Source organism: Physeter macrocephalus, chromosome 4, assembly GCF_002837175.3.
Source record: "Physeter macrocephalus isolate SW-GA chromosome 4, ASM283717v5, whole genome shotgun sequence".
In the NCBI taxonomy this organism is placed as follows: Eukaryota; Metazoa; Chordata; class Mammalia; order Artiodactyla; family Physeteridae; genus Physeter; species Physeter macrocephalus.
The window spans coordinates 41,392,886-41,405,410 of record NC_041217.1 but is presented as its reverse complement, the minus strand read 5'-3'; the positions used below and the strand labels follow the sequence as shown (position 1 = coordinate 41,405,410).

The window sequence follows — 12,525 nt, the reverse complement described above, 5'->3', positions numbered from 1 at the left end:
AGGGGAAAACTCTTCTCTGCTACCATCTAGTGAGCATCTTGGGAATAACACCTGAATGGAGGTCACCAGGAAAAGTTCTCTCTCCAAGGGGTTCTGAGCCAATGAAGAATGTGTCAGATCCAGGGCCATGCCCCAGATGTGGTCATCTGTGCCCTGGAAGCTGCCCACTGGAAAGTGGAGTCTTCAAGGCGAGACCTGGTGCAGACCGTGACACCCTGAATGGACCGCCTTCTCTGGCTCTGACCTAGTCATGCCTTATGTCACCCTCCCCTCTTGGCTTCCTACCTTCTTCAGGGTAGTTTTTGAACTAAAAGAGTGCTTAGAGAGCCTCTGTAAGTCACCATATCTGGGGGCAGTGGGGTGCAAACCAAAGATTTATTTTTCAAGTAAAATAGGCTGCCCAGGAAGAGCAGGACAAAAGGAAACCAAGGCTGAGAACAGAAAGCTTGGATATGGAAAGACACAAGAAGCCAGACTGCAACTGCCAGGGAGAGCTGGGGAGGTGGGCTATGGAGTGGTCCTGGGCCCTTGCCTAGGTGCTGGGGCAGAAGGGGCCTTGGAGACTCAACTCCAGGTGCAGCATTTGCAAGAGGAGCTGAACACCAGGCTCCTCGGGCAGCTTTGCTGGAACAACCACCCCCCTGTACAACTGTAGTAGCTGGACCAGTCCAGAGAGTTGGGGTAGAGCCCGTCAGCTTTGCCCTGGCAGAAGGTTTCTTGTCCGAGGCTGGAGCCATACTCAAGTTCAGAGGGCTGGCCTGGTGCAGGAGCTTCAGGCTCTGGGAGGCCTGAAGACATATATGGAAGACCTGGGAAAACAGTGATGATTCAACCAAGGCTCCTCCAAAAGATCCCAAACCCATAGGCCAAGCACACAGGCAGCAACCATAGGCAGCAGCAGCTCAACACCCCATACCTTACAGGCAGGGCACAGTCAGACACCCAAGGCAGGGAACAGCCAGACAGCAACCACACCTACAGCTGGAGCACAGCTCAAGAGAAAACACCGGAGCTACAAGTGTCATAGGCAGTCAATGGCTATCTACCATCTGCAAAGCCCAACCGAGTAATGGTGAGGACCAGCGGGGTCTCACAATGAAGGCTGAGTGCAGGCCTTGAGAAGAGAGGCTGAGGGCCCTCTGGAGGGAAGCCCTGGTTACCGACACCCTGGGCAGGCATTGGTAAAATCAGAAAGAGGAAGAAGAGGGTGAAAAGAGAATGATTTCTACAGCTTCCTCAGCTCCTGGGGGTGAAATCTGGGAAATCACAGTACTGGGGCAAAGTCATTTCCTCAGAAGAAGCCAGTACTTGAGGTGCCCTGACCCCATACTCACTCAGCTCCAGCTGCAGCGTCTTGATGAGGGGGTATCAGCCCTGGTTGCAGAAGAAACGAGCAAAGTCGTCCATGTTCAGTGTCCAAACCATGACCCCACCCAGTCCCGTCTGCTTCAGATAGCTGACCTGTGTGAGGAGCGAGACGGGGGTGGAGGAGCTCAGGGAAGCCCGGCCAGCAGCCCAGAGCCGGTTTCCTCATCCAGGCAGGGACCTCCTTTCTCCAGCACCCCCAGGTCCATGAGTCCTGATCCTTGCTGGGCATGATTCATTCTGGAATCTCCCTGCCCTGACATAGATACGGCCAGGGGTGGGCATGAGGGTGGAGGTGTGAGGAGTACATGGATGTGTGACCTTCCTTAGGTTGGAAGCCCTAACTTCCCAGCATCTTCTGGGCTGAGCTGTTGTTTGGGGTACTGTCTGCTGATTGTGATGAGTTCAGTTACCATAGGGAACGACTAAACTTCCCCAAAGATCTGAATCAATTTCCTGTCTTCATGTCTTTGTCCACCCTGAGGGCCTTCTCACCTCCACCATTTCCCTGAGGCTTCTTTAGGGTATGGCTGTGTGTCCCCTCCAAGTGGGCTTCCCTGGCCCTAGGCCTGCCAGGGCGCCATGGCTCACCTCTGGCGTGAGGCTGGGGTTACAGGGTAGGGGTGGTCGGAACCCTTGATGGCCCCAATCTCCCTCCCAGCTACCTCCCTTTCTACACCAGTCCCCACTCAGGGTTCCAGCTACAGTACAACTTGCTCTCAGAGGCCAGCTTCCCCTTTCCTCTCCATCAAGTCTTTCTCCTGCGCTTTCCTCCCCAGAAGGCCCACCTTCTCTGCTTTAAGACTTTCTCAAAATCCCTTCCACCATGAAGCCTTCTCTCATCTTCCCCAGCCAGGATCATGCTGCCTCCTCAATTCTCCAGAGCACTTTGTCTACACCTCCAGAAGAACCTGCCACTGTCTGCCCTGCATAACTGACAAGAGATAAGCAGATGAGCAAATGCAGGTCCCTCTGCAGGTGCCAATGACCTCACTGGAGAGAGAGACATGGAAACAGGTAAATGCACTCAAGTTTTGAGGCAGGAATGGAGGGGGTGTCATATAAGTAAATCAAAGGATCTATAATTTGAACATGCATCCAATATTGTCAATGGACTGAATAAAATGATATGCCTTACTGTATGTATTTCTCCTCTTATACATCTGTAGAATTTGTGTTTAATAAAATACAAATACTTTCAAGAGAGATACTCAATGTAGAGCAATTTTTTTGCCCTTGTCTTTTCTTAATCAATAGGTGATAATGGTACAAAATGCTATCACATGGAGATCTGTGAAATGCTGGGATATTTCTCCTTGAAGAGGTTCTGAATGCTGTCATTGAATGTTATTGACAGGCCTTGGGCCCACAGAGGACCACACCTTCCCAGCAGGGCCGAGCCTCACCTTGATTTTGAAGCTCTCCACATCATCAAAACTGACCCACTGGTTGCTCTGAAAGGCATAGGGTACCTTCTGGTCCTTGATTCTGTGCTCAACAGCCCCCTTCCAAGAGCAGACCTGTAGGAGCAGAGGGCAGATCTGGGAAGGAGGTGGGAGGCACTGCAAGCATCTTCTCCCTGTCATGAGGAGACTAGAGACTGAGAAGTTCCCATCTGAGAAGCTTGGAGAATCTAGGAATTTCTAGACTGAGTGACCTAGGACTGTCAATTCAATGAGGCACCTGGGGTTAAGGATAAATCCAAGATGACAGGCATGGAATGGAATTTACCCGACCAGAATTCATGTGCCTAGCATCCTCATTCAGAAATTATGGGAGAAGAAGCCCCTGCTCTGCACAATACTCGGGGTGGCTGTGGGTTTTCCGACTTCATAGTAAGCCAGGAGTCCTCCCTCTTTGGTGAAGGGGCCAGGAGTTCCAGGCCCCGTGGCTTGGGCCCCCACTCCGGTGTCCAACAAAGAGGCCAGGGTAAAGGATCATCCATAGGTGGGCATGCCAAGGATCAGTTTGCTGGCAGGGGTCCCTTTCTGCAGCCACCATTGCATGGCAGAGTCCTGGTGGTGAAGGAGGAATGTCAGGGCTAATTTTCTTTGCCTTTAGACTGGTTCAGATCATCCAAGCCTGGGGGCTCCAGAGGAGTTTCATGAGCCTTTACTAGTGTTCCAACCCTGCCCCATCATCTTTAGATCCTGTCTTAGACCCAGAACCACAGTGATTGAAGCTGCATGGCCCTATAGCCAAGAGCATGGGCTCTGGAGTCAGTCATTGACTCAGTAAATATTTACTGAAGACCAGCTGTGTACCAGGCACTGTCCCAGATGCTTGGGATACCTCAGGAAACAAAGATGTCTGCCTTACTCAGCAACTTATTTGATCTTGCTGGGCCTCCAGCTTCCTGTCTATAAAATGGAAATGATAAAAATATTTGTCATTAAGGGCACTGTGAGAATTAAAAGATATAATGCATGTATAAGTCTAACATAGTGCAATAAAGGGGAGTTATGATTGTGATCATTACCATCACTGTTGTTTCACCCCCAGTACAAGAGCAGGGTATTTTATTTATCTCTTTATCCCCAGTGCCTAGAACAATGCTTGACACTAAGATGCACAAATAGAAAGAACAAATGAGCACAGGGCTTCTTCACCGCCTCTGCACAAGACCTTCCCCCATCATGTATTACTTGACATGACACCCCCAGGCCTGTGACATGAGGAGGTACCCAATATAACTCTGTGGAATAAACAAACAATGAAGACTCTTCCCTCAAACCAGGATGGTAGGCTCACTTTCCCCACGAAGCCACCCTGTTTGAGTCCAGGTTTTCTAGTTACCCCGCAACCTCTTAGCACTTAGGTATTTTCACTGTATTGATTTACGTGTATTTCTTTTTGCTGGTCCATATGATTTATCTTTGATCACACTGGAGCTTTCTGAGGGCAGAGGTCAGAGCACCCTGCTAAGTTCTGTGGCATTTTTGTGCAAATTTGGAAACGTCACCCCTCTGGCCAGAAGCAACATGCAGGGCACGTAGTATGGAGAGTAGAAGGCCTCTTTGTAGGAGGATAAAGTCCTCCCTTCCCCCACATGGATCCAGGGCACACAGCTTGGAGAGCACTGTGCCAGTGGGAGTTCAACCCCCTCACCTCTCAGCTGAATGTCTTTGTATGTCTCCCCACTTGACTGGGCTGGCTTCCCCTGGGACCCACACAGTTTCCCAGATGAGGGTGGAGGAGCCTGGCGCAATGTGAGGTCTAGACGCTCAGCTCAAGTGCCTGAAGAAGTGCACTTTATTTGTGAAAGAGCCATGGAAGTCCTAGATGTTCCACCCAGCTGACACACAAAGATGTGGGCTCCCCAAAATTAACAAACATTTTAATTCAGGGCTTTCTGTTATTGTTGTTTGTTAAGAAGGAGAAATGATACGGTCAATCTTGACTTATAAAATTAGAATGGGCTTGTAAAAAAAAATGTCTAGCCTACTGAATGAGAAAGAGCTGGGCAGGAAACCTCCACCCACCCCAGTCTGCAACCAAGCCTTCCCTTTCCCGGGACTGGCGTGGCGTAGGGGTGGTTCTGCCCTGAGATGTTATCAACTTGGGAAAGCTCTCACCTCTTTCCAGAAAACACCTTCCAGAAGGACATTCAGTGTCAAGGAGCAAAAGCTACCCATTATCTTGAAGGAAATGGGGCTGAGGGTGTAGGAAGGGAGCAGAAGCCATTTTGGCTGGAAACTTGAGCTCAAAGACAGCCTCCCAATTAGTCACTGGTTTGTTTGATGTGTCCCCAAACTAGATTGGTTTGCTGTGTCTAATATCAGCCGAGATGCTACACAGAAGTGAGGTTTCTCCTCAGCAGTGGCATGGAACAGGAAAATAAAACAAACAAACAAACACGAAAGAAACAAAACAATCCTGGCTTCTCCATGCCCTGCTTGGTATCCTGCTTTTCCCTTCCATTAGGTTCTTCGAGGCTCAAAAGGGGCCACCGGCAAGGGCCTGTGCCAGGGGCGTCCCCCCACTTACCACATTGAATTCGGCCACAGCCCCGCTCTCTCCCTGTCTCCCGTGGGGGGGTGGTTATGCCCTGTGTTCTTCTCCAAAGAGCCGTGGAAGTCATAGGCCATGAAGCTGAGGAACTCCAGGTTCCTGCATGAGGCGTGGGAAGAAAGAGTGAGGGGCTAGTGCGCGGGGTGGGGCCCTCCCCCTTCCTTGCTCCTCCCTCCCCTCTCACGCAGTGTGTGCCCTGGGGAGAGACCTGCATGGTGGGGGCGGGCTCCCTTCTGGCTCTGGGAGACACAGCAGCATAGGCAGCACCTCCGGTCGCCCCCGTCATCCAGGCCATTCTCATTCTTGGCAGCTCACGTCTTCAGCATCCTCCTCCCAGCTGTCCCCTCAGGACAGGGTCCACTCAAGGATACCTCTTGCTATTTTGCTATTTTGAAGGGAAATCTAACTTAGAATTTCTCAAACTTTAGTTGTGCACATAAATCACCTGGGAATCTCATTCAGGTACAGGCTCTTATTCAGTAGGCCTGGGGTGGGAACTCATTCTCTTGGAGATGCTAAGTGCTTCCCTCTTTCCTGCCCCAGGGGTATTCCACTTTAAGACTGAGTTCTTAAGGAAAAGGGCAAGGCTCCAAAGAGAGGGACTCCGGAGTGATGGAGTAGCAGATGTGGTAAGGAAACCCTCCTTGGGTCTGCTGGTGGTGCAGGCGAGCCCCTGCTCCATGCTGGGGGAAGCTCAGCCTACCCTTGGTCTCTTTCCCCCGCAGAGAACACAGGGTCCATGCCATCTGCCTGAGACTCACAGAGTAATTTTGTCCCCCTCGTATCCAGCTTTTGTGCAGTGTGGTCCTGCTGGGACAGCTGTGCTCAGCAGGAGGTGTGCCTTCCCTGAGGCCTGGGCTTCCTGCTGAAAGGCATTGGCCAGGTCCTACAGGGGCAGCTCAGAGTGAACACACAGGCAGGGAACAGGCAGCGCTGTGAGTCCCAAGCAGATGTTCCCACACAGGAGCCTGAAAACTGACCACAGGGCTGGTCTGTGCTATGCAGACACATGAAGCAGCTGAGCCTGGGGGCAGAGCAGCACCTAGGTGGCCCTCTGGCCAACTAGGTCTTCCCTATCTCACGCAGCTGTACCTGCACCAGGGCTATGAAGCACTGCTTATCTGATGGAGGGCTCCCCCGGCTTCCTGTGTACTTCCAGTCAAGGTCGAGACCATCAACGCCATATTAGCACAGAAACCTGATGGCTGAGTTGACCAAGGTCTGTCGGTTATTGGCTATAGCCACCATATCCATGAACCTGTGGCTTGATAAAGGGCAGTGTGGGCCTGTCTTACACAGGACAGTGGGTCATGCTCCCTCAGAGGCAAGTGAGAAACTACTCAGGATGTTGGTGCTCGGCTGTCTAGGCCAGAAGGGCACAGGAAGGGCTGCTTCAGAGGCTGCCGGGATATTTGCAGGTGGGTTATGGGCCTGGATAAGGGAAAGGGACAATGTAGAAGTGCCCCCCAAACATTGACATCACCAGGGGCACACTGACTCACTAGGAGCTCTGCTTCCCAAAATTCCCTCCAGAAGCTTACTGCCACATCCCTGCCTAGGGATTTGTTCTAACCTGAATCAGAGCTGGCTGTCAACCCAGCATGGAGACTGAAAAAAGAAGAGGAATCAGTTTCTAAGATGAAGAGGAAGAGAAGCAGGTTAGTGAGGATATGGGTAATCTTGGGGGCCTGCTCTTCTACTTCCCTGGCAGGTTAACATGGTTACTATTCTTCTAACTCACATTTGTAGAGTGCTTTGTGCTATTGTTATTACTATTACTAGTCCAGAGTTCTTTACAATTCCTGAGGTGCCCCAAGAACTACCTCCCCACATCTTACTTTCTCAAGAAGTCCCTGGACTTCTTGGGGGTCTTGAGTTTTATAGACCGTTTCTATTTTAATTTCTTTTTTAATTTAGCTAATAGCATCAGTTCTTAAGTGGGGTTTGTGTGCCTGGGAACCCCAGGCTAAGAATCCTGAATTTCAGTGAAAAATCTGTGTATAAGCAGTGTTTTGGCAAAGGGGAGTCATAAATTTCCTCAGGTTCTCAAAAGGGCTCATGATGCAAAAAAGCATTAGAAAGACTGGTTTAGAATTTTGGGGACCTTATAGTTAGGACTTTCTAAGAAAAGTATGGTTCCAAATATATCATTCCATTATCTCCACAAATCATCAAAAATGTCCTGGAAATGTCAATATTCTGGCATCCAAGCTCAATTTCACAGTCTGCCTTTGACACCCAGAAGGGGAACAAAAATTCTCAGACATACTGTTCCAGAGCTCAGAAAATAGAGACATCATATGTTGTCTGGGATTAGTTGAGACGCTCCCTTTACACATTTCATGGAGGAAGAGACTGAGGCCTGGAAAGAGGTCAGACTCTCTGTGCTGCATTTAAAGCAAGACTGGATGTATAAAGGTCTGGAGCTAAGCCCACTCCACTGCCTCCTGATGAGGTACCAAGAAGTCAGAAGGAAGGTCAGCCCCCAGAGTCCACTTTTCTCTCCCACTCCCCCTCACCCTGGCTACACCACTGCCTGGCTGACTCCCCGACTGGGGGTCTCTCTGGCCAGTGAGCCAGTTCCCCACTAGGGGCCCTGCTACATTGGTGCCCACAGACAACTCACTTCCGAGTGCCAAAGTTCCAACCCCCAGTGGCCAGCAGCGTCTTCAGCTTGGGATTCCTGGGAAAGAAAAGAGAAGCGCCAGAATTTATCCAGCCAGGTCCTGGGGCTCACCTCACTAACAAGGAAGCAAGGAGCCTGGCAGGCCTGGTGGGGTGAGGTAGGGGATATATAAATCCCTATGTTCAGATTCTGTACCACGGAAGCTCTAGATTGGGAAAGAAAAGACACATTTCTGCCTTTGAGGACCTCTTATGTGGCTGGGGAGCCGTACACTCAAGGAATTCAGAAAGCAAGAGATCAGGACAGATGTTCAGAGAGGCTGTATTAAGGTAGTGATAACACTTGAGCTGAAGGATAGATAGATTTTAGGAGATAGAAGGGCACTCATTCCCCGTGGAGGGAAACAGTTTCACAGTCCAGATTCCACTTAGACCTAAACTGGAAGGGCACTTAAGGAGTCACTGTCTACCCCCACCTCTTCCACATAAGCACGGGAAAGCCCAGAGAAGTGATGAGACTTGCCCAAAGCCACACAGCGGGTCTGCAGCCAGACTGCAGTAATGGAGAAGGTTTCTGGCTTTGAGAGGAGGTGCCTGTCTTCTCCAGCTCCCATCCCCACCTCCTCCACTGCAGCTCACATCTTCTTCAAACTGTTGAATTCCTTGTAGAGTGTCTCATCATTCCACGCTATGGAGCTGAGCTGGTGATTGTTCATGCCAGCAAAGGCATATATGAGGTGGGTGCACAGATTGGGGTCCACATCCTTGGGCAAGAAGCGAGCAGCTCCCTGTCTGTACTGGGCCCAGTTAGTGAAGTAGCAGACCAGTTTTGCCGCAGAGCCTGGCCAGTTGGGGCAAAGAAAAGAAATGGCAATCAGAAGGGCCTGCTGTGGACTGGCACCCTCTGCCCAGAGGCAGAACTTATGTCATGCCAGAAGACGTTAAACATGGCCCTTCATCTGCTGGAGGCAGAACTTTCAAATCACAGCTTGGAATACTCCAGAATGTTAATTAAAATACAAATATATAAAGTGGCAGAGAGGAGGGCCCAGTTACAGGCCTGGGTTTATGTTTCTTTAGCCTTGCTTTAAAGAGGTTTGCATTTATATACTATTATCCCTTGTAGAGAATTGGTTTAATATCACTGACAAGGTTCTAACAAAGAGAATATTTTCTTTAGGAAAAGGCAGCTTGTTTCTGTCATCCTCATACCCTGTAGAATGGCTTTGTGTGTAGGGCCTCTCCTCCCAGGTGGGGGCTTGTCTAGCAGTGACGGCTCCCACCGAGGGCAGCACTGTGCAAAGTTGACCAGAACACCAGAACGCAAAGATGCTCGTCTTCTTCCCTGCAGCTGCCAGAAGCGTACTTTGGGCCGATCTTCTCTTTAGCCTTGGCTTAGGGGTCTCCATCTGAAAATGACAGTGTGATCTCTGAGGGCTCTTCCAGCCTTGCAGACTATGATCGTGTGGTTTGTACACGCCAGCATTGTATGCCAGGGACTTGGCAGAATGATGAGTTTGGACTGGAGCATGTCTGTGGTCAAGGTCTAGACCCTAGGATTTCCTTTTGCAGAGACAGGGTCTCTCTGCACCCTCCTCCAGCCCCCATGTGGCCAGTGAGAGGATGAGGAGGGAGAGCAGTGCAAAGCGGCTATAGGAGGGTATGTAGGAACCCAGAGCATGAAGGGCTGGCTGAGACACCCCTGCGCCCATGGACGGCTCTCAGAAGGAGGCGTCAAAGCTCTTGGGTAGTCACTGGCCCTAACTAGAGGTCACCTGGGAGTGAAGTCTGCCAACAGGACTGGGACGTTGCCTGAGTGACATAGAAGGAGGATTGGTGAACTCCCCAGAGCAAAAGAAGGAAGCAGAGGATTAACCCAGCGAACACATCCCTGGGACCATCTAGAAAGGAGCCAGGAGGGTCTTTTTATTTTGTATCATATCCTGCCATAGCACGTTGAATATTGTGCATGAATATTTGTACTGTCTGGTGGTTAACAGCAGGGACTTTGGAATTTCATGCCTGGGTTGAAATCCCAACTCTGCAACTTTTTAGCCAGATAATTCAGCTTTCTCCTTCATAAAATGGGAATGATGATTGTTCTTATCTTAAGGACTATTGTGTGAATGAAGAGTTAATGTATGTGAAACACTCAGAACAGTCCTGGCAGAAAGTAAGCTCTGTTCTAAGTGCTTTGCATACATTAACCCTTAGCCCACACAAAATTCTATTATTATAAATATATACCATCCCATACCATAGCACACCATATGCCCAGAAGTAGCTTGGATTAAAGCTTTTGAGGAAATCTTCAACTTTTCTCTCTTCTCCATGTTTGCTATTTCTCTGGACCTGGCTCTCCCCTCCTGTGAGATGAAGAGGGGAAATGTGTGTCCAGTGCCACAGCCCAGGTTCAGGATGAGGGTCTGAGTGCAGGGAGTGGTGTGGGATAGGAAGGGAACCCAGGAGTCCAAGTTGCTAAACATCACCCAGAGAGTTCTCTCCTGTCTTGCGCAAGAAGGAGCCCTCCTGGCTCTCCTAAGCTCCACATGCAATCAGTTCAACAGACACGGAAAGAGTGTGCTGTCCTTGCTGAGCCAAGGGGCTAGGACATGGAGCTGGAGAAGACTTAGGTTTCTTACTTCCAGGAGCTCAGAGCTCCCCTCCTGGTGGTAGGGGAGACACCTAAGCCAGTAATTAGAAACACTGTGATATATACTGTAAAATGTGTTCCAGTGCTATGAGAGCACAGAGGTTGGAGCAAGTGACCTCAGGAAAGACCAGAGAGAGGCTGACATTTAAGCTGGCCCCACGGACACACAGGAGTTCAGCTAGTGGGTTAGGAGGCTAGAACCTTCCCAGAAGAAGGAATGGCAAGGCCATTATGGGGACAAGGACACTTGCAGGGACCTGAGCTTTGGAGGCGAGAACCCACTGAAATCTGGCAAGAGCTCTTGGGGTGGGTTTAAGTGTTGGGGGAGTGAATGGGAGAGGGTAGCAGAGCCCAGGGAATGGGACTGAGGGAACCCAGGGCTAGCTTCAAGAAAGGCACCACTTACCCCACTGGATCGTCAGAAGAACCATCAAACCTGAACAGCACAAAAGAGAAGGCAGAGGTTAAGATGTCATTCTTACTTTCCCAGGCCCTCTATGGTTATTGAAGCACAGGAGCGAGAAGTGGTCAGGGATGGGGGTGGGCTCAGGACGGTTTCCTACAAATCCAGCTTCCTCTGCCCACAAGGGACCGAGGAGGGCACTGTGTCCATCCCTTCACCCAGGCCAGACAGCAGGGGCCCCTACCTGGCCTGGGCTAGTCCCAGAGCTGATGGACGTCTCCATGAGCTGAGACTGCTCCCTCTCTAGAACACCAGTAGAGGGCAGTGAAGATTCTAGGAAAACCACTGACTTTTAAGCTTTTTAGAGAGAAAGTTTCTCTTTTGAAATAAGCAGAAAACCTGTCCTCAGGATGAAAAGAGCCAATTTGGAAGGGCTAGGCCAGAGAGTTCATCTCTAGGTGAGGTCTCTGTACCTCTGCTCACAGCCACAATTGACTACTGTTTGCTGCTTTCCTGCCACACCCCACAAGAGGTTGGCTGAGTTACCAATATCCTTGGAGACGTAGGGCTCAGTGGACTCCTTTAAAAGTATTTATTTCACCTCTCTGGTGACCTTGGATTTTGCCATTAACTTAATAAAACCTGCATGAAAATTTGTAAGGGCACCCAGGGTCATGGCTCCCAGGCTGCCCTTTGCAGGGCAACCAGCATCAGGGTGGGGAAGAATTCCTTGTCAGTGGGCACCCCTGGAGAGGAGGGGGCCTCAGAACACAGGAAAGACAAAACCACCCAATGCCAAGGGTTCACTGACTCTGGGCTTCCAAAACAGGAGGAAAAGTCATTTTCAGCCTGTTGAGAAAAGCTTTTCCTTGCAACACAGAGCCTCTTGGGCTGAAAGACCTCGGGGAGGGGGGCCCACAGGGACTGCAAGCCTGGTAGCAGAGGGAGAAATGGAATGACCCTCCAAAGTTCTCCTGAAAGCTTCTGCTTCCTTACAGACAGCACCAAGGAGCCATTTCACATACACATCCCCACTTCCCCACAGCTCCCGGGGCGCAGCCCATGCTCCCCGACAGCACCCACTCACCTGCCCAGGCTACAGACCACACCATGGTGCTGGCTCAGTGACAGACTCCAGCCCACACAACCAGCTATCCAGGTCCTGCCCTCCTTTTATCAGGCCTCCCTGTCCCAACACAGCCAGGGGTATTGAAGTCAGACAGGGGCAGCAGGAGGGCACAGTGGGCAGGCGATGTGGTATGGAGGTCTAGGGTGCCAAGTAGCACGGACTGGGGACACCTGACACAATGCCCTTTAGCGATGCTTGGTTTTCTGGAACAATCACAGGCTGTAACATGGGCTCCTATCATTGCCCAAGCCAGGAGGCAAAGGGAGGGAAGAGGCAAGTGTTTCTAAACCTTCTGCTGGGCAAGCTTGATTCTGATTTTCTCTGTGTGGGCTGGTGAGG

At 50.6% G+C, this 12,525-nt stretch overlaps 1 protein-coding gene across 1 annotated transcript; it reads right to left on the bottom strand.

The window, feature by feature from the left end:
* Positions 1 to 564: 564 nt before the first annotated feature.
* CHIT1 (chitinase 1) lies at positions 565 to 12,169 on the bottom strand. Its single transcript, XM_055084148.1, is given in 11 exon segments — positions 565 to 809; positions 1,335 to 1,461; positions 2,772 to 2,885; positions 3,195 to 3,380; positions 5,353 to 5,399; positions 5,402 to 5,475; positions 6,138 to 6,262; positions 6,469 to 6,634; positions 8,641 to 8,842; positions 11,061 to 11,090; positions 12,145 to 12,169. Coding segments are annotated over 11 exon segments (1,341 nt in total).
* Positions 12,170 to 12,525: the final 356 nt, after the last annotated feature.